At 51.1% G+C, this 25,764-nt stretch overlaps 7 protein-coding genes and 1 non-coding gene across 8 annotated transcripts; 6 read left to right on the top strand and 2 right to left on the bottom strand.

Moving 5' to 3' along the window:
- Positions 1–483: 483 nt before the first annotated feature.
- VTN00DRAFT_3321 (uncharacterized protein) lies at positions 484–3,000 on the top strand (the record flags this gene model as incomplete). The annotated part of the gene is made up of 2 exons (XM_069429626.1): positions 484–944; positions 1,008–3,000. The coding sequence occupies 2 exons, from the start codon at positions 484–486 to the stop codon at positions 2,998–3,000; spliced, it is 2,454 nt and encodes an 817-aa protein (XP_069282851.1).
- A 1,670-nt stretch (positions 3,001–4,670) lies between these two features.
- VTN00DRAFT_3320 (uncharacterized protein) lies at positions 4,671–6,602 on the bottom strand (the record flags this gene model as incomplete). Its single annotated transcript, XM_069429625.1, has 1 exon — positions 4,671–6,602. One exon carries the CDS (start codon positions 6,600–6,602, stop codon positions 4,671–4,673), a length of 1,932 nt encoding a protein of 643 aa, XP_069282850.1.
- A 2,003-nt stretch (positions 6,603–8,605) lies between these two features.
- Positions 8,606–9,456, top strand: VTN00DRAFT_3319 (uncharacterized protein; the record flags this gene model as incomplete). Its single annotated transcript, XM_069429623.1, has 3 exons — positions 8,606–8,622; positions 8,781–8,941; positions 9,065–9,456. 3 exons carry the CDS (start codon positions 8,606–8,608, stop codon positions 9,454–9,456), a joined length of 570 nt encoding a protein of 189 aa, XP_069282849.1.
- Positions 9,457–11,274: 1,818 nt separating this feature from the next.
- Positions 11,275–12,739, top strand: VTN00DRAFT_3318 (uncharacterized protein; the record flags this gene model as incomplete). The annotated part of the gene is made up of 7 exons (XM_069429622.1): positions 11,275–11,289; positions 11,360–11,395; positions 11,452–11,465; positions 11,545–11,608; positions 11,735–12,419; positions 12,479–12,649; positions 12,705–12,739. The coding sequence occupies 7 exons, from the start codon at positions 11,275–11,277 to the stop codon at positions 12,737–12,739; spliced, it is 1,020 nt and encodes a 339-aa protein (XP_069282848.1).
- A 1,190-nt stretch (positions 12,740–13,929) lies between these two features.
- Positions 13,930–17,102, top strand: VTN00DRAFT_3317 (uncharacterized protein; the record flags this gene model as incomplete). The annotated part of the gene is made up of 15 exons (XM_069429621.1): positions 13,930–14,554; positions 14,611–14,899; positions 14,956–14,969; positions 15,023–15,161; positions 15,218–15,330; positions 15,393–15,520; positions 15,573–15,783; positions 15,838–15,949; positions 16,011–16,058; positions 16,112–16,175; positions 16,238–16,315; positions 16,390–16,475; positions 16,528–16,607; positions 16,673–16,779; positions 16,848–17,102. The coding sequence occupies 15 exons, from the start codon at positions 13,930–13,932 to the stop codon at positions 17,100–17,102; spliced, it is 2,349 nt and encodes a 782-aa protein (XP_069282847.1).
- A 1,488-nt stretch (positions 17,103–18,590) lies between these two features.
- Positions 18,591–20,687, top strand: VTN00DRAFT_3316 (uncharacterized protein; the record flags this gene model as incomplete). Its single annotated transcript, XM_069429620.1, has 4 exons — positions 18,591–18,638; positions 18,694–19,070; positions 19,130–20,000; positions 20,070–20,687. The coding sequence occupies 4 exons, from the start codon at positions 18,591–18,593 to the stop codon at positions 20,685–20,687; spliced, it is 1,914 nt and encodes a 637-aa protein (XP_069282846.1).
- Positions 20,688–21,252: 565 nt separating this feature from the next.
- VTN00DRAFT_t220 lies at positions 21,253–21,326 on the bottom strand. Its single transcript has one exon. It is a non-coding gene; the product is annotated as a tRNA-Ile (tRNA).
- Positions 21,327–22,069: 743 nt separating this feature from the next.
- Positions 22,070–25,750, top strand: VTN00DRAFT_3315 (uncharacterized protein; the record flags this gene model as incomplete). The annotated part of the gene is made up of 2 exons (XM_069429619.1): positions 22,070–22,525; positions 22,628–25,750. The coding sequence occupies 2 exons, from the start codon at positions 22,070–22,072 to the stop codon at positions 25,748–25,750; spliced, it is 3,579 nt and encodes a 1,192-aa protein (XP_069282845.1).
- Between the last annotated feature and the right edge of the window lie 14 nt (positions 25,751–25,764).

Below are 25,764 nucleotides of genomic sequence, written 5' to 3'. Positions count from 1 at the left end.
GGCCTCTGCGATATCTTCTGCCTCCCACGCTGCTCGAGAGATCGACGCAGGCTCCCCAGCAACTTCTTTCAGGCGATTCCTCCTTCTCTCCTCTCCGCTTCCTTTATCTCTGTCTCTTCCCCGCCCTGTCGCGCGTTGGTCCCTCCGCGCCATCGAGGCGTTCCGCCATCACCAGCGCCGCCCCTCCGCCCCCCCCACGCTGACTTCTTATTCCCCCCTCCGGCGGGATCACGACAAATCCTCGTCACGAAGCTTACGACTGTACGGCCTCTTGTCTTTTTTCGATATCCTTTTCCTGTTTCTGACTCGTTTGCGCGTCGTCTTTGCACCCTAATCTACGCAAGTTGATCGTTCGTCATAGTCTCTCGACGAGTGGCACTTTTCCTGCAGAAGGGCCACGATATCTCCACCACGTCCTCTGTCCTTTTGCCATTTCTCCACTCTACTGTATAATCGAACAACACCAGAAGCAAGGTCGACAAGATGACGTCCCAAGGGGTCTCGCGCAAGAGACCCGCCCCTGGAGCATCCCCCGTGGTCCACCAGCCCATGCCCAACTACCCCCCCAACCCCGGGTCTCAGCTCTCCAACGACCAGTTCCTCCAATGGGGCCAGAATCCCTCCTCCGCCGGCGTCAACCCATCCTCGTTCCCCGATATCAACTCCTACAACGCCGCGGCCTACCCTCCTCCCAATCAGGATGTCTCTGCGGCGGCAACGCCATCGAACCAGATCGCCCGCAGACCGATGAACCAGCTCGTCAGCAGGAATCGTGGGTATGAACAGGCCCCTACTTCGTTGATGGACCATGGCGGCGGTGGTGTTGCTGATGGCGGTGGATGGGGAGAGAGTTTGGCCGAATTGGAGCAGAGAGCGTTGATCGCGAAGAGAGAAGCGCAGGCGAAGAGGAAACAGATCCCCCCGTTTGTACAGAAATTGAGCAGGTAAGCTTTCTGTTCTACGGATATGGTTCTTATCTTGGGACCTCAGTTACTAACATCCCCCAGTTTCCTCGATGAGTCCAAGAATACAGATTTGATAAGATGGTCTGACGACGGCAACTCCTTCATCGTCCTAGACGAGGATGAGTTCGCCAAGACGCTGATCCCAGAGCTTTTCAAACACAATAACTATGCCTCATTTGTGCGTCAGCTCAACATGTATGGCTTTCATAAGAAGGTGGGGCTCTCTGACAACTCCATGCGCGCCAGCGAACGGAAGAACAAGAGCCCGAGCGAGTACTCAAATCCGTACTTTAAACGCGGTCATCCGGATCTGCTCTGGCTGATTCAGAAGCCGAAGAACGTTCCCGGAGGGGGAAGCAAATCCGGGAAAGGATCGAGGGTGAAGACGGAGGAGGCAGAAGACAACGAAGGTGACGACTACGGGGCAGACGGCGACGCTCGCGATGATCGCAACCGGAAGCAACTCTCGTTGGGAGGCACTCAAGGCTTTCTGCCGAAAGAGCAGCTCGCGGGCGTCTATCGGGAGCTACAGGCGATCCGTCAACAGCAGCAGATCATATCCAGCACGATCAACAAGCTGCGAAGAGAGCACGAGCAGCTGTACGCCCAGGCCGCCAACTTCCAGGAGCAGCACACTCGCCACGAAAACTCGATCAATGCGATCCTCACTTTCCTGGCCACGGTCTACAACCGCAGCCTCCAGGGACACGAGGGAACGCAGAACATCGCCAACTCCTTTGCTGGAGCGATCCCCCAGGACCAGGGCAATGTTGTCGACATGGGCGATGAGTATGCTCTCAGCACCCTGGGCGCTGACTTGAACAGTCCCGGTGGACAAAGGTCTGCAAAGAAGCAGCCGCTGCTGTTGAAGGCTCCTCCAACCGCACCCGATCGCCACGGCCGAGCAAGTACTCTATCCCCATCCGGGAGCAGTTCATATGATCAGTCACGGAGATCGTCGCACGCCCGGCAGCCTAGCACATCGCAGTCCGGCCACGTTGAAGAGGTCTTCGATGTCAATAGCCCGCGGCAGAAGGTCCCTCCTCAGCAGAACCAGAACCAGAACCAGCGGTACCCCCAGCGCGACATCATGTCCGTCATTCAGAACTCCAATGCTCGCAACGGCCTCCCTACCACCACCTTCGCCGACTTCCCGAATGTCCTCTCTTCTCTGGAAACCTCCGGTGGAAACGCCCCGCTCACCCCGAACCAGCGTGCTGATATGCTCCGGCTCATGGCCAACGAGACCAACTCGGCAGATCCCAGCGTCTCGGCTTCCTCGAACAACGCCCTCGTAACGCCCACGCCGCCTCCGATGCCGCAGAACTACACCGGCCGTCTTGCCAGCACGCGTGCTGAGATTGACAACCTTGCCAAGATGCAAGCGGAGCAGGACCGGTCAGTGCAGAACTTGACCAACCTTCTACAGCCACTGAGCCCGACGGGTACAATTCCCGGTCTTGGAGACGACAATGCAGGTGGGACCATTCCTCCTCCGCCACTGGACCTGGATCAGATATTCAACAGCAATGACTACTTCACTGATATACCCGACATGGACAAGAGCGGTCTCAACTTTGGTGACCCAGCGGTGGCGCAGAATGAACCTGCTGTCAACCCGGGTGTAGACACAAGCAAGGATGCCAACGACCTCTTCGACTTCGACAACCTCCCCGCCGGCCCTGAAGGCGATCTATTTGACGATGGCAATGCCATTCCTAATCAGCAACCGCAACCGCAACCGCAGCCGCAGCCGCAGCCACAGCAGAACACTCCGGGGTACTTTAATGGCTACGACGGTGCCGGTGCCGGCTTCAACAACGGCACGGTTGGCGGCGGAACTGATCCCAACCTCGCCGGTAACATGAACAACGACACGGGAAGGATTGTCGAAACCTTCACGGACAGCGACGCGCCCAGCCCCGCCAACACGGTCGATGAGAACGTACAGCTTAACGTGCCGAATGCAGGTTCCGAGTCCGGAGGAGGAAAGGGCAGCAACGGTCCCAGCGTGAAGAGGCGTAAGAAGGCTTGAATCTAATGGCAATGAGATGTCAAATCCTTACTAACTCGGGTTGTCGAAGGTGTTTAGATTAAGGAGTATAAGAAAGTAGCTAACTAAAAGGGCAAAAAAGGGGGAGGGAGTCCAACGAAGTCGAGATGAGATATCCATGTTCCTAACAAGATTCTTGACTATTTTCTTTTTTTTTTTCCTTTTCAATCGTCATGAACATCAACAATCTTTTCCCAATCTCCCATCTCTCTTTCTCTCAGTTTTTCTATTCCTTTCAGTAGTCTATACATCAATCATCTTTTGGTTTGAGTTTGCTTTCTCTTTATTGGCAAGAATTGGATGCGGGGGTGCAGCGGTGTGCAGTAGGGCGACCAATGTCGATTCGAATCGAAGCCAGTCGAGAAGCGCGAGCTGCAGGCCAAGGCGAGCCACGCCAAGACAAGCCAGCAATCCAATCGCCCTGGCTTATCCGCCCGACCAGAACGAAAAAAACAACGAGCATCGAATACGACACGATGAACGAAAATAGACAAGACGACCCGAGAAGAAAAGGAAAAAGACAAGCAGAAAAAGATGGAAACGAGACGAAATGAGATGGATGAAATGTGAAGGGAATCCGTTTTTGGTAACAGATACACGTGGGATACCTTACCTATATCTATTTTATCATCTACCTGCCTACATATTTTATAGCCCTTACAGACTCAGACATATATCATATGTGTTGTACGTATGTGTATGTATGTATGTAGTGGTTTCTGTATGTATGTACATACAAACAGCATGCATGTTTAACATAACATACAATTGAGTCTAGGTTCTAGGTACATGTGCAGTGTGTGTATATTGTCTATCTATTTATCTGTCTATTGATAGATACAGAGAAACAGAGCAGAAGCAAGAAAGTGGACAGATAGATGTCAGATATTAGATATCTCACATGTATCTTTTACAGTACTACAAAGAATGCAAATGCAGATACTGTTGGCGTTTAGAAGAGTTGTTACCTGTTTATACTAAATAGAATTTAAACAATCTTTGGAAGGTTAGAAAAAAAATAAGTATTACTATATGTGTTTCTTAATTTGTTTTACTTATACTTTTCTTTTCTTTTTTTCTAGTAATAGCGGATATTTAAGTAGCAGAAGTTCGATAAATTCTCCAGTTCCCGATCGTTCTATAAAGTCTATATATCTAGAATATTGTCTTACATTGCATATTATCGCTGAAGTACATACTCTCCCCTACCCTACCTTACCCTACGGTACATATTCTCTGCTCCAGGGAAGGGGGGGCGTCCAGGTTGTTTTCTTATCGATACTGTACTACAGACTTTAGACATTACATTACTACATAATAATAAAGAACTTGGGTAAAAGGACGGGGACTTACCCACCTGCCTACCTAACGGTCCAGTCTGGTAGATACTGTACATACATGTACAGTGTACAGTACTGCTCTAGGTACCTACCTAGTACATATATGTACATGTACTGTTTATTTAGGGTTAGGTGCGATCTGAGGATGCCAACTATAAACTATATTGGTTTGTTTGAAAATTCCACATGGACATTCATTGTCGATGTAGAGTACATGCATTGTAGAAGATCTTCCGTTTTCCTATTCCATAGATATACCCTTCTTTTCTTTCCATCATTATATCTAGGTAGATACTACAGTAATGTCTTCGTTCACCTCCGCCTCTCCCGATCCCACTCCATCTCCGGCATGCGGTACCGCTTGCGCTCGCGCTCGCGGTCCCGCTCTTTATTATCCCTGATCGCATCCCTATCCCTCTCTCTATCTCGCCCCATGTGCCTGTCTCGGTCTCGATCCCGATCCCGATCCCTCCCCCTCCGCCTCTCGCCAATAATCTCCTTCTCCCGCTCCCTCGGATCGATCACGACCAGGGAATCGACATCCTGATCGTGCTCCCGCTTCCAGTTCAGGTCTTTACCCAGCGTGTCCTTGCCGAAGCGGAGCTGGTGCGTCATCCAGCTGTGCGGGTCGTCGTCGGCGGCTTCGTCCTCGTTGCCGCCGGCGCCGACGACCCCCGTAGCTTCTGGGTCCGGGTTGTCCCAGGCGCGGCAGGATTGGCAGTTGGCGATGAAGTGGAGGTCGCAGAGTTGGGCTTCTTCGTCTTGTTCTGCTTCGGCTGCGGCTGCACCGGGGTTTGGGTCCTTGTGTGGACCGCTGGGTTTCCGGTTGTTTGAGGAGGATTTTTCGTCGTGTTCGTGATGATGGTTGGCTTGCGCGTCTGCGCTCTCAAGGCGCGCTTTGAATGCGTTGAAGAGTTTCAGCGCTTCGTCGTCTGCGGCGCTGCTGAATCCCGTCGTGCCGTTCGTGCTGCTGCCCTTCGCGACGCCGTCGATGATGCCCGGTCGTTTGCGGCCCCGGATCGACTTCTCCGGCATCATGGCTTCCAGGGCGGATTTCTTCTTGCCCGTGTCGGCGGGGACGGTGACGACATCGCGGCGCATGGAGGCTTTCAGCGCCGCGATCTCCCGGTTCGTGCGGGCGAGGTAGGAGTCGTCCTTCTCTGGTGGTGGAGGGGAGGTGGGTGAGCGTCGAGGATGCTCTAGATCCGGGAGGGGGATCTGTGTCAGCGGGTCGGGGGTCTTGGGACGGTGTGCCTCTCTGCGCTTGTTTCCGCGTTCTGGATCAGGGGATCGAGATGCTGATCGAGATCGAGTCTGTGAGAGTGACCGTGACCGCGGCCGTTTTCGTGACCGGATCTCTTCTTTCGTAGTCGCGGCTGACGCTGTTGATATTGGAGGCTTAACCTCCTCTCTTAAAGGGCCTTCTTCTTCCGGCCTTAGCGGTGCTGCTTTCTTCTGCTCTTGCTCCAGCACGTCTCCTTCTCTGACGAGCTTTGTGTTAAATTTGGGTTTGTTCGGGGCGAAGGGCATATCTGCATCTTCGGCTTCATCGCCCCCGAAACTGAGCAGCACCTTTCCTCCTTTGCCCTTCTTCTTCCTCTTCACTGTCGGGGCCTTTTCTTCATCCTTTTTTGCTGCAACAGCGACTCTTTCTCTCTTCTTCAATTTCCCTGCAAACGGTCCCAGCTCTCCAACCTCGCTTCCCGTAATCCTCACCGCGTAGACCGGTCGCTCCGTGCCCTCGACCAGCTCGACCTCCGAAATCCGGACCACATTGTAGATACTGTCTCCCTCTATGCGCCCAAAAAGCGTGCACGTCCCATTCAACTCGCGCTCGCAATTCGCCAACGTGATGAAGAACTGACTCCCATACGACCCATCCTCCCCCTTCGCCATCCCGACCAGCCCACGCCGGTTGAACCTCAACCGACTATGCAGCTCATCCTTGAACACAACCTTCTCATTCGGATCCCTGCCCTCGGGGTCGTACTCGAACTCCGGGTCCTCGTAGATGGAGCTCCCACCGGACCCTGTCCCCGTCGGGTCACCGCCCTGGATGACGAAGTCGGGCACGATCCGGTGGAAGATGGTCCCCACGTAGTACCCGTCCAGGCAGTGTTGGAGGAAGTTCTTGCATGCGAGGGGTGCCTGTTTCGCGAAGAGGGAGATGTGCAGGGGACCGGCGGTGGTGTGGAGGGTGGCGGAGGCGGTTGGGGGTGGTTCGGTGCTGTAATGGGCAGACATGATGAGCTGAAACTATGGTAGGGATGATGAGGAGGTGAGATCCGATAGAACAGATTGATTCTCTTCAGAGCATATGTCCAATCGTTCTGAGGAGCGGGTTCACGAAGCCCATCCTCTGGCGAAGCGCTTCCGGGTTCAGTTCAGCTCAGTTCAGCCGGTGGGATCGGGCGCAGGTGATTGTGAGAGAGTCAATCATTACAGTCTCATGCATGCGATCATTGAAAAACGTTCCAGAAGCCAGATGATGGCCTGAAAAGATGGTATATTGTGATAGACGGCGCGGTTGTGCAGGGCAGACGGTCCTTCGAGCTAAGCTGGAGCTCGAAACTTTGATCGCGCTTGTCTGGTCACGTCACGCTCCGCCGGCCAAGACACGCGACAACTACTATGCAGAGACACCAGGCAGAGCTCGAAGATGGCAAACTAAATTAATAATACTTTTTTGTCTCTGATATACGCCATACGGTTTCTCTAATTTGATGCTGATGGATATTTTACTGTATTTTTGCCGTCCCGCGAGTCAAATCGTGTCGGTGTAACCCATAGTTCAAGCTTATTGAAGATCACAAGAAGCAAGCGGCATATCTGACAAAAGAGATCACCAACCAAGGCTAAGCAACCATTTTCAAGATTCCTGCAAAAAAAAGCCCTGCTAGCCCTAAACACCTCTGCTTGACTCGATATCGGAGTACTCTTCAGGCTGTTCAGCAAAGCATACATGCTATGATATTCCATTTACCACAGCCTATGAACCATTTCGCTGGCAACATCGTCGCGGGTACAGATAGTACTCCGTACCTAGTCCAGCCCGCCTACTGCTGAGGAATACCATGCTTTTCGACGGCTGCTGCTGCGCAGAGTGCTTCAAATGGAGCATCCGAAGCGTATGGGTAGGCACCGTTTGTTGCACCTTCAGCTATCGATATCAAGCCAGACTTTTCGAGAATGGATTCGCTGGATGAAGTCAGTTCGTCTCGTGCCCGGCAAGTTTCTGACTGGGTAGTACAAGCAAACGGAGGGAAAGAGACGTATGCTCAGTCGTCACAGCTGTAGAGCAGCTGACTACGACGAGAAGGGTATAACCAGTGACGTGAATCTCATGGTTGTACTGCAGGCAAGTAGGTACAGAAATACCGAGAAGAGAAGACAGACGGAGAGAAGCTGACAGATATAGTAGTTAGATAGGAAGGTACTGTGACAGCAAGTCTCTTTTCAAGAACACGGCGGTAAGAAAATAGAGAGAGGGAGAGAGAGACCTTAAAACAGCAAACTATCACTGTTTTATGCTTGGCTAGTATTTAGCCAATGAATAAAGAGTCAAGTCTTTACTCTGTACATACGAGCGTCTAAGCGCCCATGGCCTTGAATTCCCGGTGGTCTGCAGGCAAAGGAACTATCAGGAAAGTTATCCGAGAAACACAAGCAGTGAGAAGGTCCCTAGTCATAAGGTCATACCCCCCAAAGCTCAGGTTTCTGCCATTTCCTGGCTACTAGGAGCTACCCGCTGCAGCAGCCGGTGCTAGACGGTACTCACAGCATTGTAAGCCAAGATATTGCGCTCCTGCAAATGCAGGGTCTTTGCAATTTCAGTACGAAAAAAAAAGCCAGGTGGCAGTCTTTCAAAAGAGCATTCACCCAAGCAAGCTGGCCAGATTGGATTCATAAACAGACTGAAACAAATCGGGAGCTGCTATATCTTTATTAGTTTATTAAAGCGGTGTCAAGAAACGTGTACTAGAGATTCTAGAAAAAGTCTTGGTGACCGCTACTAAAGCGTTGGGGGCACCACGGCCCAATCTTAGGCTGCGGTACCTTATCTCCGTACATAATCGCGCAAGTCTTGAGAGCACGTGACATCCGCCAATCTGGACAACTTTATCTTTCTAGGCCTGCCAAAAGAATTCCTCTCCTCGCACCCGCCCTCGTTGTCCTCCAACTCTTCTCCCTTCAAGACTTCACCCTCGTTTATTCTTCCTGAAGAGCGTTCCGGTGCGATCGTCAAAATGGTGTCTCCGCAAGTGTAAGTCACTCTCGTCATGGTTCCTGTCGCGACCTAGCTCCGGTGACAGCTCCGGATGGCACGCGCGCGATGCCGCGCGGACCAAGAGGGAGCGTTTCCAACGATGAGTCTGGGATGTATTTTGATCATCGCTAACTGCGATCTTTTTCTCTCGATAGAACGAACCTGGCTATCATCCTGGTGATGATGCAGGTCTCCAAGCAGGTTCCATTCGACAACCCCGACGTCCTGCTCGGCGTGCGGGCTCTGTACATCCTTTCCAACCTGATCATCCTGGGTATCTATCTTTATATACAGGGCAAGATCAATAAGAAGAGAGGTACGGCTTTCATTTGCCTTTTTTCCCCCTTTCACTTGGGGCCTTTTTTTCCGTGGCTTTTACGCCACTTTGTTCTCTCTGGAGTTCAATCGCAAGAAACTGACGCCCAAAACCACTATATAGATATGACTACGCTCAAATACGTCGAGCCCGCACCGGTGGGATCCGGCGAGGAGCCGCGCCCCGTGACCACGACCGTCATGGAGTACGACAAGCAGCAGCTGCGCCAGCTGATCAAGACCCAGATGATGGGCGTGGGCATGATGGGCGTCATGCACCTGTACTTCAAGTACACCAACCCACTCCTGATTCAGTCGATCATCCCGCTCAAGAGCGCGCTGGAGGGCAACCTGGTGAAGATCCACCTGTTCGGCAAGCCGGCTGTTGGCGACCTTCAGCGGCCGTTTAAGGCGCCCCAGGGCCTCTTTGGCATGGGCCAGGGTGCCGTCAAGAGCGACAAGGCCTCCGTTGAGAATGCGGAGAAGAACTGGAGAGGTGGTGTCAAGGAGGAGTAAAATAATTAATCCTGCTAGCATCAGAGGGTTGCGTTGGAAGCTTGTATTTTGGCTTTTGCGGTCGTGGTGTATGGAGCATACGATGAAACGACGTGTCCGGGGCCGCGTGTCTCTATTATTCCTTACTGTATAGGAGGATATGCTGGTTGCTCTCGTTGATTCCGGAGGGCCGGGGGAGAGGGTTGGTTCCTCGGATCGGTTCTTTTCGCTGCGACTGCATCGTGTTGATAGATATATTCCCACGTTTCAAAACTGAAGCTTCCATTGCTATTCCATCGTCCTATCTCCTCGTGATCCGATATTTAAGGGGGAAAGAGTAGTGCTAGTCGTACAAACCTCGGCAGCCTGAATAGGCTGTCAAAGCAACATATCCCGTGGTCGGAGTATTCAAAACCTACCACTCAGTAACAGAAGGACATTATCTCAACGTAGCCGGGGTATCATATCGGCGTATGATATCCAATATGATTTTTTCCAAAATATAGCATCTATGGGATTGACCACAAGGTATAACGACGCACTTTCGTGAGACGACTCGGGAATGGCGCTTAATAATCACCCGAACTGTACGGTTCATAGCCGAAAACAGATTCATTTAACAGTCCCATGTTTGATCATCTTGTCAGTAGGTTCGATCGAGGAGGACGGAGGTAAGCACGCTCGAGCTGTTGATATTGTTCCTAGCTATCCTAGCTGAGTGAAAGAGTAGAGGGGGCACAGCACTCCCACATTGGCCTTATTCTCTCATACCCATTATTAACAGGAATGTGTCTGTTCCCCCGGAGGACAAGGAGACATTATTCTTATTGGTTGCATCGGTCGCTTGCAGTATTTCAAGTGTCAGCGTCGAGAAGTCTCGTGGCCAAGGCGGAGTCTGCACGGGGAAACAGCAGACACTCTGATTCGTATCACCAGCACCGACACCTCGACCGAGAGACTGGTAACTCAACACAGTCACCGAGATGCGACCAGACCAGGACAAGACACTGCCACGACTGGCAGCGTTTCATTCTGGCGGCCGGTGACTCGGTGAGTGTTCTGGGAGAGGGCGCCTATAAAGTCTGAGCATCATCTGATCTGGAGGTGGGCGCGGATAATCGTTGATACGGGGGCGGACAAACGGACCGAACGCGGCGTCATCCCGCAGGGTGGGATGTCGGTTGTACATCATACACTACTACATCATCACCTCAGGGTCCTCGACTGCTCATACCTGGGGGACGAGAACGAGGACCTGCCGGGTCGGAAAAACCGTCACAGACGTCTGGAGTAGAGGAAGAAGGTTAACCTAGGTCCTAGGCACCCGAAGTCCCTGGCAAAACATTCTCGAGGTCGTAGGATGGAGCACCCGGCAGGACGAGTCTCCCTCACCTTATTGGCCGTGTCGCCCAGCGGATATCGTGAGTCTCCTGCTTTGCCCGGTGTATGAAACCGGAAAGGCTGCTGGTCAGCTGCGGAGCGGCGCAAGTCGGGACGTCGGGGCCACCGACCTGGAAACACGGAGAACCTGCCTTGAGCTGTGGCTCTGCCCGTCTGCCCGTCCGGTGTACGTATTTTACTAGTTGGCAGTGATCTGTCTCTTGCGTCAGCCGAACAGCTCTACCTTTTTCTTTCCCCTCCCCCGCCTACTTCTCTCCTCTCCAGCACTTCTCTCTCCAAGTCGCTGCAATCCTATCCTTTTCACAGACGTAACCCTTCATCCTACATGTGAGTCTCCCCCGAACCCTGATCTCTCTCGCAATCACTGCGCGGGAAGCTCTTGCACCGGACCCCAGAAGCTTGGCTGACAGCTACCCCGCCATCACAGCAACCGCCAACATGGTTTGTGCCAAGGTACCGCCGCCCAGCAGCTTTCATCTTCACCACCAGCGGGGAGATCAACGCTCACCTTAATGCTTCGTAGATCGGTATCAACGGCTTCGGTCGTATTGGAAGAATCGTAAGTCCCCTTTTTCACCCCCTTTCGAGTGTGTGCTCGCAAGCTAACAATCGCAGACCTTCCGCAACGTGTGAGTGGTGCTTCTCCGCCCCTCTCTCGATACGGCCACGTGTCGGTGCCAGGACCACAGCTTCTAACACGAGAAACAGCATCGAGCATGGCGAGGCTGAGGTCGTCGCTGTCAACGACCCCTTCATTGAGACCAGCTACGCTGTATGTGGCCTTACTTGCTTATCCCGACAGACCACCCGTTCCCCTCTCGCAGTGGAAACCATAGCGCTCCATTGCCATGCCATGCGTAGACTTCTGTTTCGCACGCTAACGGTGCCCGTGGTATAGGCCTACATGCTCAAGTATGACTCTCAGCACGGCCGCTTCAAGGGCACCATCGAGGTCGACGGCAAGGACCTGATCGTCAACGGCCGCCGTATCCGCTTCTACGCCGAGAAGGAGCCTGCCAACATCCCGTGGTCGGAGACCGGCGCTGAGTACGTCGTTGAGTCGACTGGTGTCTTCACCGCCAAGGACAAGGCCGCTGCTCACCTGAAGGGCGGTGCTAAGAAGGTCATCATCTCTGCTCCTTCCCCTGACGCCCCCATGTTCGTCATGGGTGTCAACCACAAGGAGTACAAGTCCGACCTCCAGGTCATCTCCAACGCCTCTTGCACCACCAACTGTCTCGCTCCCCTTGCCAAGGTTGTCAACGACAACTGGGGTCTGGTTGAGGGCCTCATGACCACCGTCCACTCCTACACTGCTACCCAGAAGGTCGTCGACGCTCCCTCCGCCAAGGACTGGAGAGGTGGTCGTACCGCTGCCACCAACATCATTCCCAGCAGCACTGGTGCCGCCAAGGCTGTCGGCAAGGTCATTCCTTCCCTGAACGGCAAGCTGACTGGTATGGCCATGCGTGTGCCTACCTCCAACGTCTCCGTTGTCGACCTGACCTGCCGCACTGAGAAGCCTGTCTCGTACGATGAGATCAAGCAGGTCATGAAGGCCGCCTCCGAGGGTGAACTTAAGGGTGAGAAACGACTTCGCTCCGAATCACCCAGTCGATGAAACGCTGACATGTATATCCAGGCATCCTCGGATACACTGAGGACGACATCGTCTCCACTGACCTGAACGGAGACACCTGCTCCTCCATCTTCGACGCCAAGGCCGGTATTGCTCTGAACTCCAACTTTATCAAGCTGGTCTCGTGGTACGACAACGAGTGGGGCTACTCCCGCCGTATCGTTGACCTGATCGGTAAGTTTCCTACACCCGGGAATTCTCAGGATGACCAAGGCTGACAACGTTGAAGCCTACATGTCTGCTGTTGACAGCGGCAGCGCTTAAATGCTTAAACTCGGGACGGAGACGTGAATCCAAGCGTCTTCGACCGAAACGAGATTATTCAATGCTAGACCACGTCCGCCCAGAACACGATCAAGTCTCAGATTGTGGAATCAGTCTGGCGGTTGCTTGGTCGAGGGTGAAATGATGCGTCGATCTCCGACATGAATCTGGAGTGAGACATTAAAGCTATCATCAGTAGAATAAAGATCAGATATGCCCTAAATTTTAATGAGACAATTCAAGTACAAACTTTAAACTTTCCATACTTCGTGATTCGTTCGTAGAGCAGACCTTTCCTATCCTATTCTTGGTGGGGACGAGAGTTCCAGGTTTTCCAAGGTTGCATACACACCTAGACCTTGTCCAAAAAACTCCCTACGACTCGTGAGGCCCATAAGATCAAAACCCAGCTCATCGACGAAAAGGGATTGCGTTATGCAGGCATGACTAAGCTATGCCGAGAGCCCAGACCAGGCGCTCTGATAGGCTCCGGTCTGCCACGGCGAACCCTCGGAAAGCTCGACGATACAAAAGGGATCAAAGACGCAGTTTAATTCATTCCTCCTCAAACGCCATATAGCAGCCCCGCTCTCCAACATTCCACACTGTGTTTCCGTGTCAGTCTGCTATTCCTTTTTGTTAAAGGTACATATTTCCCTCTGACCCTTCTTTGCGCGTCTGTCACCGCCGCAGTCACGTGAAGGAGGAAGCCAGGTGAACTGCTTCCGCCGGAGCTATCAAGATCCACTGCGCCTCTGCTGACATACTTATGCTTAGTTGTGACCACCGTATAAAACCATGGCACTTGTTGATGTAATCTGAAGCCTCCACTGTATTGTATTTGCCAGCTTGCAGTCTTATTGTCTTTCTGTGGACTCTGCTTTTGCCTTTGTTCTTCTTTAAACTCTGTGGGCATTATCTCATTCTGTTGCGGATTCAACGTTGAGATACCCTGTGCAACTGCATTTTCTTTGTCTTTGTCACTCTCAATTGGGTCCATTCAATTTGCAATATTTCTACTCTATTCACACTGTTATTTCACAGCTTTGAGAAGACGCGGTTGGCACAAATACATCAGAAGCCTGGTCATGATACACTAGGCACGCAAGACGCTCAGCGGGCTGAAAAGAGACTCTTTCTCAGACTTTTCTGTCTCTTTTTTTGTGATGGATGAAAGGGAAGATATTGTCATGGGGGAGTCTGACTCCCAGACTGTTATCCCAGTCGGTTCAGGTCGTCCGTCTAGTGCCAGTCCAGTTAAGCGGCCTTTGCCTGGCAGCCTGAATGGGAACATGGATCCCTTGCCTGCACCCGCAGCCAGCGGGCCTTTAGTGAGTGAATCGTCTGGGCAACGGCCTAGAAGTCCACATTCAACCCACGAGTCAACTCCTGCGCTGGAGAACCAAGCTTTCGCTCAGCCCAAGGGCGTGGCCGAGTCCGTGGAGGTGGAAGATCCGAGCATCGATGCTATGGAGAAAGATAGCATCGTGGAAGAGAATTCAGACTGGTCTGAAGAGGAGACTACAGCAGCCAAAGGTCTCCCCCTTGCTTCGCTCCGAACAGGTCTCTGCTATGACATCCGGATGCGGTATCACTGCGAAGTGCGACCAACTGCAGACGTTCATCCTGAAGACCCGCGGAGGATTTATTACATCTACAAAGAATTGTGCCGAGCCGGTCTTGTCGATGATCCAGAGTCCTCCAGGCCGCTGGCGATGCGGACGCTGCAGCGGATCGACGTGCGCAATGCCACTCCAGAAGAGCTCTCTCTGGTCCACGCTCCAGAGCATTACAACTTTGTGGAGAGCACAAAAGGTAATATCTGTATCCTCTAGTTGGGTCAACTAATTAATTGAATTTGGATGATACAGATATGACCGATGAGATGTTGATCGAGCTGGAACACACCCGGGACTCGATCTACTTTAACTCGTTGACCTTTGCATCCTCGCTTCTCTCAGCTGGCGGGGCTATCGAGACTTGCATGGCTGTTGCCACACGGAAAGTGAAGAATGCAATTGCTGTCATTCGACCCCCTGGACACCATGCAGAGCACAATAAGACCATGGGCTTTTGTCTTTTTAACAATGTGTCTGTCGCTGCCAAGGTCTGCCAGAGAGAACTTGGGGATAAGTGCAGGAAGATTATGATTCTCGACTGGTAGGACCTGAATCAGATGTGATCTTTTTTCTATCTTAGCATGCTGATCATTCTAGGGATGTTCATCATGGTAAATTCGACGTGCTTCCTTGTCCATTTGCTTCTTTGACTCACACATTGCAGGTAATGGTATCCAGAAGGCATTTTACGATGACCCCAACGTGCTCTACATTTCACTCCATGTCTATGCCGATGGCAAGTTCTACCCTGGAGGAGATGAGGGTAACTGGGACCAGTGCGGTACTGGTGCAGGCCTTGGAAAGTAAGGATTTGCACTTGGCTCGAAAGTCTCGAGTCTCTTTCTAATCCTATAACCAGGAACATCAACATCCCATGGCCGTCTCAGGGAATGGGAGATGGGGACTACATGTTTGCCTTCCAGCAGGTCATCATGCCCATTGCCAACGAATTTAACCCTGACCTGCTGATTGGTAAGTTTCATCACGTACAGCCACACGATCGAGATTGTTAAAGCTAACGGAACTCCGCGCAGTCGCTTCTGGATTTGATGCCGCGGCCGGCGACGAGCTTGGTGGATGTTTTGTGACACCGTCCTGCTACGCTCATATGACACACATGCTTATGACCCTTGCCAATGGCAAAATTGCTGTCTGCTTAGAGGTTTGTTACCTTCCTCATACTTCAGTATGGATGGTCTCTTAGTGAATGACAGGGCGGATATAATTTCAGGTCTATTTCCAAATCGGCCCTAGCAGTCACAAGAACGCTTATGGGCGAGCCCCCCGACCGTCTTGTCGCTACACAAGCATCCCGGCCAGCTATCCAAACCGTAAGACGCGTCATGATGGCGCAGTCTAGGTACTGGAAATGCATGTATCCAAAGCCACCTCAAGAAGAGGGCCTTTGGACTGACAGAGTCCATGGTAAGTGATCAATTGCTCCTTCAAATGAGGACACAAGGATAACAGGCTATACAGACATCATCCGTGCATACCAGTCAAAACACCTGTATGATAATTACAAGCTCACAAGTCTTTACATTTATCGAAACTCGATCTCAAAGTCATTTGAGAATCAAGTGTTGGCAAGGTAAGGGTCGATTTAGTTGAGTTGCTCAATGCAAACAGACTACTAATAGACTGCCTAACAGTGCCAACTATGACCAGCCTGTCCCACTGATTGTAATCTTCCACGATCCGTAAGTTTTCCGTTAAACTGTCATGACTGCTCCAGTAGATTAATGCAATGCAGACCTGAGATCATGGGTATACCGCACCCACTCACCAATAAGCTGGAGCCCCACAACTGCTGGCTGGTATGTCTTGCATATTGGAATTCATGTTCATCGCTAACCGGAGTAAGGCTGATGTTGTGAAGGACTACATCGAGTGGGCAGTCGGTAAAAACTACGCAATCATTGATGTCAATATCCCCAAATATGTGACAACGGAGCCAGTAAGTCCTTAACTGCAGTTGCCCTACTCATCTTGCCCTTTCATGGTTATGTGCTAATGAAATGTCTTTTGAAGTCCCCTGGGAAATACGAGGATGAGGACGAGAACCGTCCTACCGCAACCGAAGAGCTTGCTGGATATCTGTGGGATAACTACATCGAGTATGGTTACAGACGACAGAAGCGTCGAAAGCTGAAGACTGACTGTCTATAGACCCAATGAGGCTACAGAGATTTTCTTCATTGGCATTGGAGATGCATTCTACGGCGTTGCCAATCTCTTGATCAACAGAGGTAGGCTGCCTACAAAGTTTTCTTCCTTGATCTACTTCAGAATATTCGATCTAACGCTCAAACAGACAGCATTTACCAACGCATAAACAGCGTTATCTCCTTTGTGGCAGAGAATCCCGTCCGTGCCATTGCATCTCACACCCAAGTCTGGCTGTCGAGGTGGTACAAGGATGTAAGTCTTCCTTCCCAGTCAAGCTCTTGTCTTTTCTTGTTCAGTTTCTCATGGCTTTTTCTCAACAGAACTCCCTTGTCTATGTCTCTCACACCCACGGTGTCTGGAATAACGTTGAGGGCCGACGGAAGCCATCCAAACGCTACGGCCGTCTCATCCGCTCCCCAAAGACCGGGCTTAGCGAGATGCTCGTATACCACAAGAAAGATGTCTTTGAATGGATCGAATCCCGGATCGAGACCGACGAAAGCGAGGAGGAATCCGAGGAGAAAAACGGGAACGGCAAAGCGCCGCTGGTAGTTGAAGAGACTCAGGGTGCTTAATTGCATCATCATTATCATCATACTCGTATCTAGAACCGCTGATTAATAGTTATTGAGTCGGGTTGGTTGGGTCTTGGTTGTACATGAAACAGAATTTTTTTTTTACTCCCTCACTTTGAAAACCGTCGATGCGGGAAAAAGACAAAAAAAGCGCACGACGCGAACAGAACCTGAACCTCCGGAGAATACGGTCCATTGTACTATTTCTTTTTTCCTTTTTACTTTTTCACCCCCATTGCATCGTTCAGCTGACAGCTGAACCCATAGCATCGATGATTTCTATTACATTACATTACACCTAGTACTTACTTACTTCCTGCTGTTTAATATGGTTTTCTTTCCTTTCCTGCGTCTTTGTCTTGTCCTGTCCTGTCTTGTCTTGTCTTTTGTGGCGAGGGTATGTATGTACGAAGGGGGTTGTTTGTCTTGTTAACAGTTGATACCGTTGATAGAAGATTGATTGGGCCTTGAACACTTTAGTAGTAGTAGCATGGATAGGTTAGGTATCTAGCTTACCTGCTTATCCTGTCTTGTCTTGCCTTGCCGTACAGTACCAAGCTTGTTGGTCAGCTAATATAGTCTTGGATTGAATTGAATTGGTATTGTGTATATGGGACAGTCAGAAAGATGGCCATTCCATTCCTGTTCTTGCTTTTTTTTATGTGATTTCATTTCTTGTATATCAAATAATGTGACTGTCAATGTATGTAGGTCCAACATAGTGTGCAGTATTGCAACAGTTTAGTTAGGGTCTATGTAGGAGGGTGTCTAAGAGTTACATTTTGTATTTATTATTGAAGATGTTAAATTACAAATGTGACAAACAATATAGGTTATTTCTTATAAATATGTGAATCTATAGTATCCCTTATCCACCATAATCACTAAATGGTGCATTCCAACTCAAAGATGATGAGGAGGCTTCCAACAATTCAATCGCATGACGTAGTTACCCAGAAAGGTGGGTGCCAGAACTTCCAAATTTCAGCTGTTCCCTTTGTAAGATAATGTCAAACGACTCGTTTGGCAAGACACACAAACAAAGACTTTGGGTCTTCTTTGATCCTCTTCATTCATATCCTCATCTTCTCAGAGCTTCTCAGCTTCCCGTTCGATATATGGCCTGCCTCTGTTAGGCTTGTAGAGCGTCGCTCATGTTGACAACCAATATCCTGACAACCTGTTGCGATCGCTGCTTTGGGTGAGGTCACTTGACACCGGTCCCGTTCCCGTCCAACTTCCAACACGTCTTTCAAGGATTAGTAAGTCGCCTGGGAGACGTAAGAGAGGAGTTGCTACCAGCAATATCGGATTATCTGTGATATGTATTCTTTTGTGGATCAGGCTCTTGACATGCAGTGGATAGCTGAACTATTATGTCAGATATCGCCCAAAGTTTAATACTCGACGCGCGAGCTGCCATTGCTCTGTACCTAGGTATCTTCGAATCGGCAAACGCGTTTTCTGTTTCTCTACCCGCTCTGCAGAATGCTAGACCAGCTCCCGATTGAGATTCTCGAAGAGATTCTCACATACGTAAGAGTGTCCTATACAGGTCTCTTGACTTCAACGGCTGACTCCCACGACGCAGATACCGGCAAAATCCGATCTCAAGAGGCTCTGCGAGGTCTCAAAGTACCTCTGGGTGGTGGTCAGGCCCAAGCTGTACAGGTCGATCACGATCAAAGTGTCCAGTGAGGACAAACTGAATGCGGTCGACGTCGTACCATTCCTTCGGACTTCCCTGGATCCCGAAGGGAGCGACTCCCTCATTTTTTTGAAGGAGATCCGTATCGTAGCTCCGATCTCCGTCTACCGCTTCGATCGTTGTGAGGAAGTCATGGTGGATTGCGACATGTGTCCTTGCCAGAGAAACGAGAAGCATTGCGCCGCTTTCTTGGGACGGATCCCGAAGCAGTTGAATCATATCTTCTGCGAAATGCCAGAAAATTCACTGCGCAGCTTTGGGTATATACTCCGTCCCCTTCCCCACCACGGAAACCTTTCTTAGATGCTGACAATAATAGATGGGAGCTGGGGACGTGCATCCCTCAAGATATTCTGGGGGGTATCGGTCTCTTCACACAGTTCCAGAGTCGCATCGACACGTTGAGGCTTATTACTGACGCGACCTGCGAAAGGAATGATCTGTCCCCTACCGGTCTGGAGGAGTTCAGGCACCTGAGACATCTGTCCTGGAAAGGATTGTCGTTGGAGAAAGATTTCAAAGTTCTCAAAGCTTGCTTGCACAATAATAGAAAGAAACTAGAGGTACTCGAAATCGCTACCGTGGAGTTAGGAGAGGAGCTTGATGAGCTGGAGTCGGAAGATTACTTCAATTTCTTCGCCGAGAAAGTGTTAGGAATAACATCATCAAACGGAAGTGGAATGCAGTTTCCGTCCCTACTCCATCTTTCCTTGGGCCATCTTTCGTTCCAGTCAGCGTTCAAGGGGATGGCGACATCGTTTAACGTGAGCGCTCTGCGTTCGTTGAAATTGTACCGGTGCCGCCATACTTTTTCGCTTCTGGACCACATCGTCAAATCCAAGCAGACCATGAAGCTCAAGTCCTTCGAAATCGTGCTGGATGGTCGCGAGCGCCCGCTTTCGGAAGTAGGAGACGAACACGAGGCGTTGATAACATTTTTGACATCGTTCGAGGGGCTTGAGGACCTTTGCGTCCTGATACTGAAGGAGATAGTGCTATCGCCGCTCTCCTACCTGATTGCAGTCTATCATCACAGAAGCTCTCTGAAGAGGATTATCTACCATACACGACCCGTCGTCGGTGAAGCGCTTCGCGACGTCTGGGATCCTGAGTACTTAGAACATCTCACAGAGTTCGTCCCGGAGACGAAATTGGAGTTCATCGGCGTAAATGTCAACGTGACCTGGATGGTGAGTCATGCTCCCTGTATCTGCTCATTGCCGCTTGAAGTGCTAAAAGTATTGTTCCATTTCCTGTAGTCCGAAATTCTCGAGAATGCTCCGTCCTACAAGACTGTCAAAGTCGTGCATATAAGAAAATCTGGAATCGACCATGCTGATCTCGACTACACCTCTGAATTCCACGAGAGATATCATTCAGCATCCGATGCGAGACTGCACCCTGATAGTAGCAACAACAACGCATCGGCTGAAACAGCCCAGGTCGACGGACCTCATGTAAATGGCAACCATCCATCGAGGGACGATCAGAGCGACAGGGACTACGAGATTGAAACTGACGACTCGTCTTCACCCCCAACATCAGTCATCGATGAGTACTACGCCGAGCAAGAAGTCGACCCGGACGAGCTCATCGAGATCGCCGACAGGGCGTTCGGACCGAACGGCCTCCCGAACCTGTCCATCCTGGCTTACGGTGACTTTTCTCACAACGATCGATATCCGGACTTCCAGATCCTGCTGTGCCGGAACGAGGATAAGGATGGAGCGTTCCCGTTCCGCGTAATGACGGCAAAGGATGAGCACCTTTGGGATCGGATTGACGGCGGGAGGGAGATCTTAGGCGCGTGTCCGGTGGGTGACCTGATGTTAGGAATGGATGAATGGCTGTCCGATGATGGATTTTTGATCAATTAAATCGAAAGAAAAGGCAGGTGGCATTTGTTTCTCTTCTGGGCTTTTTACCTACCTATGTAATTTTTCCCATCCTTTATCGAATTCTACTTTCCTATGTTCAGCAGTATCGGTACATGAATTTCTTTCGTGGTGTAACCCCTACCCTGTTGTTTTTTCTGTTCGGGCATCCTGCAGCAATTAGTGACATTTCTTGGACCATATATCTACCTTCGATCTTGCTTTCTATTTAGAATAGAGGAATACGGCCGTCGCTTAGTGTAGAGCTCTGTAGAGCTTTCGAAGGGGTTACATGCCAAGTAGGTACCCTCGATTTGGATAGGATTCGGCTATATATAGATTCCGTCTATCTAACCTACGGGACATGTGTATTTCTCATGTGAGACTCTGAAGGGAGAGTCTTACGGTTGGTTACCTATAAAAAAAACTAGGTCGTTTATTTAGATCAGATCACCAAATGAAACGGTAAAAGGGTCTCATCCATCGGTTTAAAAAAAGGAAGAGAAAGGTTCCCTAAACCAACCAAACCAATCAAATCACATCGAAGGCAAAAGAAACGAAAAACAAATGGTCCCGACGAGGGTCGAACTCGCGACCTTGGCGTTATTAGCACCACGCTCTAACCGACTGAGCTACGGGACCGTGTTTGTTAAATACTTTGTCCCTTTTCCGGGTCCACTGCTGTGCAGTTTTCTAATACTGCACACCAGAGGTATCACATCCCATCTCATCCCATCCCTGATGGAACAGTTCAATTGAACAGTGGTCATCTACATGGGATGGGACTCTTTATGCGAAAATGGATTTAGGGATATATCTGCGATCTTTTCTTTCTAGACTTATTATTAGGAGTCGTGTACAGCTCCCGAGCGTCACCTTGCAGGATAGCGCTTTTGCGTGCTTCCCATGGAATGAGGCGTCATCCGGCTTGGCTTCAACAAAGGTTGCTCCCGACTTTGTGGTTGTACCCGTTTCACAGGCCGCAACACCAGTTTCTTCAAGGCTTTGTGATGTTTTCATGCCGTAACTTGAGCAACATAGAAGCAAGCATCCGTCCCGAGTCTCGGCCCCTGCTTGCCTGTCTTACCTAAGCGCATTATCACCGTGCTCACCGCCTTCCCAACGGGTACTGGCAGCACACCGCCTTGCTTCGTCATCGCAACCGCCACGCCCCCGAGGTACTCCCGGGCCCTGCAGTCCAACGCTGAGCTCGTGTGTATCCCCGTTGTCTTACCCCCTCGGTTCCCTTTCTACTCTTTTTCCGTTTTCTCTCCCCTTTTTCTCTCTCTCCCCCTTCCCCTCGGCCTGGCTGTCCTCTGCCCGTCCCGCGGCAATCGCAGATCGACTGTCCAATCCGTTCGGCTGCTGGGCTTTTTGTGCTCTGCATGCCTCCAAGGTACTCTCTGGGACTCCGCCTGTGGAACGCACGACTCCAGTTCCTGGGACGTCGCTCGCCCTTGCTTCGTAGAGCTTGTGCTCAGATTACAGTCCGCAAGAACTCAGCCTCGCGACCAGCTTTATCTTCCCGGGCTCCTCTGTCGTCCCCTTCTGCGCGCCGCTCCTTCTCCCACCTATCCGCCCTCTCTTCCCCTGCACTGGAGTCGACGACGATGTCCGGGATCGAGCGTATTACGGACCAGCTTGAGAAGCCAGCCCTTGATGACCGTTCTTATCGGGTGATACGGCTACCCAACAAGCTTGAGGCGCTACTGGTCCATGATCCTGATACCGACAAGGCCAGCGCGGCCGCCAACGTCAATGTTGGCAACTTTTCGGACGATGAGAGTATACCTGGCATGGCGCACGCCGTAGAGCACTTGCTCTTTATGGGAACGGAGAAAGTAAGTTAGAAACTGTAGTGGCCGGTCGTTTGCAATGCTGTATTCTTTTTGCGCCACACATTAGAACATACAGTAACCAATTCTTGCGCTGGTTGTGCACAGTATCCCAAAGAGAATGCCTACAACCAGTACCTCGCCTCCCATTCAGGCTCCTCAAATGCCTATACTGCGGCCACGGAGACGAACTATTTCTTCGAGGTCGCTGCTACGGCCGAGTCGAGTGATCGGGTAGGAAGTGGACAGTCCACGCCGGCAGGACCTGCGAATGGCGTCACCAACGGAACCACTAGCAGTGCCGGATCGTCATCAAGCGACCTAGTGCCGCCTCTATACGGCGCGCTGGATCGTTTTGCCCAGTTCTTTGTCTCTCCCCTCTTTCTCGAGTCGACGTTGGACCGTGAGCTGAGGGCGGTCGACTCGGAGAACAAGAAGAACCTGCAGAGCGATACGTGGCGTCTCATGCAATTGAACAAGTCTCTTTCCAACCCAGAGCACCCCTACCACCACTTCTCGACTGGAAACCTCCAGACGTTGCGGGATGAGCCCCAGAAACGCGGCGTTGATGTCCGCAGCGAGTTTATCAAGTTCCATGAGAAGCACTATTCCGCAAATCGAATGAAGTTGGTTGTTCTGGGGAGGGAGCCACTGGATGAGCTGGAGCGATGGGTTGGTGAGCTGTTCGCAGATGTGAAAAACAAAGAGCTCCCACAGAACCGCTGGGACCATGTGCAACCGTTGACGGAAGCCGATCTGTGCACCCAAATCTTTGCAAAGCCAGTAATGGACATGCGGTCCCTTGACATCTATTTCCCGTTCCTTGACGAGGAACACTTGTACGAATCACAACCCAGCCGATATATTAGCCATCTCATCGGCCACGAAGGACCCGGCAGCATTCTGGCATATATCAAAGCGAAGGGATGGGCAAATGGGCTCTCCGCCGGTGCCATGCCTGTCTGCCCAGGCTCTGCGTTTTTCACTGTCTCCGTTCGTTTGACACAGGAGGGGCTGAAGCAGTACCGTGAAGTGGTCAAGGTGATCTTTCAGTACATTGCCATGATCAAGGAGCGACCGCCTGAGAAGTGGATTTTCGATGAAATGAAGAATCTCGCGGAGGTCGATTTCCGGTTCAAGCAGAAGTCTCCTGCAAGTCGGTTTACCAGCCGTCTGAGCAGTGTCATGCAGAAGCCACTGCCCAGAGAGTGGCTTCTCAGTGGTTCGAGCCTCTTGAGGAAATTTGATCCCGAAGCGATCAAGAAGGCCATGTCGTATCTTCGAGCGGACAACTTTAGGATCATGGTGGTATCTCAGGACTATCCCGGAGACTGGGACTGTAAGGAGAAGTGGTATGGTACGGAATACAAGGTTGAGAAGATCCCGCAAGAGTTTGCCCGCGATATTCGCGAGGCATTGGAGTCTCCTCCTGAGAAGAGGCTTCCTGACCTGCACATGCCGCACAAGAACGAGTTTGTTCCCACCAGGCTCGATGTGGAAAAGAAGGAAGTGCCGGAACCCGCGAAGACGCCAAAACTGATCCGGCATGACGACCGCGTGCGCGTTTGGTTCAAGAAAGACGACCGTTTCTGGGTTCCTAAAGCTACCGTCTATATCACCCTCAGAAACCCTCTGGTATGGGCTACTCCCGCCAACCATGTCAAGGCCAAGCTTTACTGTGAACTCGTGAGAGATGCTCTAGTGGAGTATTCTTACGATGCTGAGCTTGCCGGATTAGATTATCATCTTTCAGCAAGCATATTTGGCTTGGATATATCCGTGGGTGGCTACAACGACAAGATGTCGGTCCTCTTGGGAAAGGTTTTGGTTAGCATGCGCGACCTGGAAGTCAACCCAGATCGCTTCAAAATCATCAAGGAGCGCTTGGCTAGAGCATACCGCAATGCGGAATACCAGCAGCCCTTTTACCAGGTCGGCGATTACACCCGGTATTTGACAGCCGAGAGGACGTGGATAAACGAACAATATGCGGCAGAACTCGAGCACATCGAGGTGGAAGATGTCGCTTTCTTCTTCCCGGAGATCCTCCAGCAGACGCATATTGAGGTCTTGGCTCACGGAAATCTTTACAAGGAGGATGCTCTCAAAATGACAAACCTAGTCGAAACCACATTGCAAGGTCGTCCTTTGCCTCAATCCCAGTGGTACGTACGACGGAATATGATATTCCCAGAGGGAAGCAACTACGTCTACGAGCGGACTTTGAAGGACCCGGCGAATGTCAACCACTGCATCGAATATTATCTTTTCCTTGGCAGTATCACCGATCATGTGCTCAGGGCGAAGCTCTTGCTGTTCGCCCAAATGACAGACGAGCCTGCGTTTGACCAGCTTCGGAGTCAAGAACAGCTCGGGTATGTTGTTTGGAGCGGGGCGCGCTACTCTGCCACAACTATCGGGTACAGAGTGATTATCCAGAGCGAGCGGACAGCTGAATACCTGGAATCTCGGATCGACGCTTTCCTTTCTCGGTTTGGGAACACTCTCGAGTCCATGACCGAGGAGGAGTTTGAGGGCCACAAGCGCAGTGTTATCAACAAGCGATTGGAGAAACTCAAGAACTTGGGATCGGAGACTTCACGTTATTGGTCCCACATAGGGTCCGAATACTTCGACTTTTTGCAGCACGAAGTGGATGCTGCAAGCGTCAGGGCCTTGACCAAACCAGAACTCATTGAGTTCTATCAGCGCTATATCAACCCTCAATCACCAACGCGAGCCAAGCTCTCTATTCATCTGAATGCGCAGTCTGCTGGAAAGGCCAAGCCCGTGGACCTAGCGGAACAGAAATCCAAGCTGGTAGCAATGCTTGGTAAACACCTCGAGTCTGTCGGGATCGCCGCTGACACGGAGAAGCTGAAGGCTGTCTTCGAGAAGGTTGACGTGTCTACGGGTGATACGGACAAGATCCTGTCTACCGTTGGCACTTTCCTTCTTTACGAGGTGAAGCTTTCTGAAGAACAGGTGAAACCTATTCTTGAACAGGGAAAGCAGCTCCTCGGGCTCCATCTCAAGCAGCTTGGCCTCGAGTCCACTGGAGCTAAAGACTCCAAGGAGGTTACGAAGCAGAACGGTGTCAACGGGGTTATCCGTAAGGAGCCTGAGTACATCATCAACGTTCCTGAATTCAAGGCGCGCCTCGCCGTCAGCGCTGGGCCTATTCCCCTTACCGATCTCAGTGAGTTTGAGGATTTTGACGCGAAGCTTTGATGGTCATGTGCTCT

This window comes from Thermoascus crustaceus (genome assembly GCF_041956765.1).
Source record: "Thermoascus crustaceus strain CBS 181.67 unplaced genomic scaffold VTN00scaffold_14, whole genome shotgun sequence".
Lineage (NCBI taxonomy): Eukaryota > Fungi > Ascomycota > Eurotiomycetes > Eurotiales > Thermoascaceae > Thermoascus > Thermoascus crustaceus.
The sequence above is the reverse complement of the archived record's forward strand: the minus strand, read 5'-3'. Positions and strand labels throughout refer to the sequence as shown.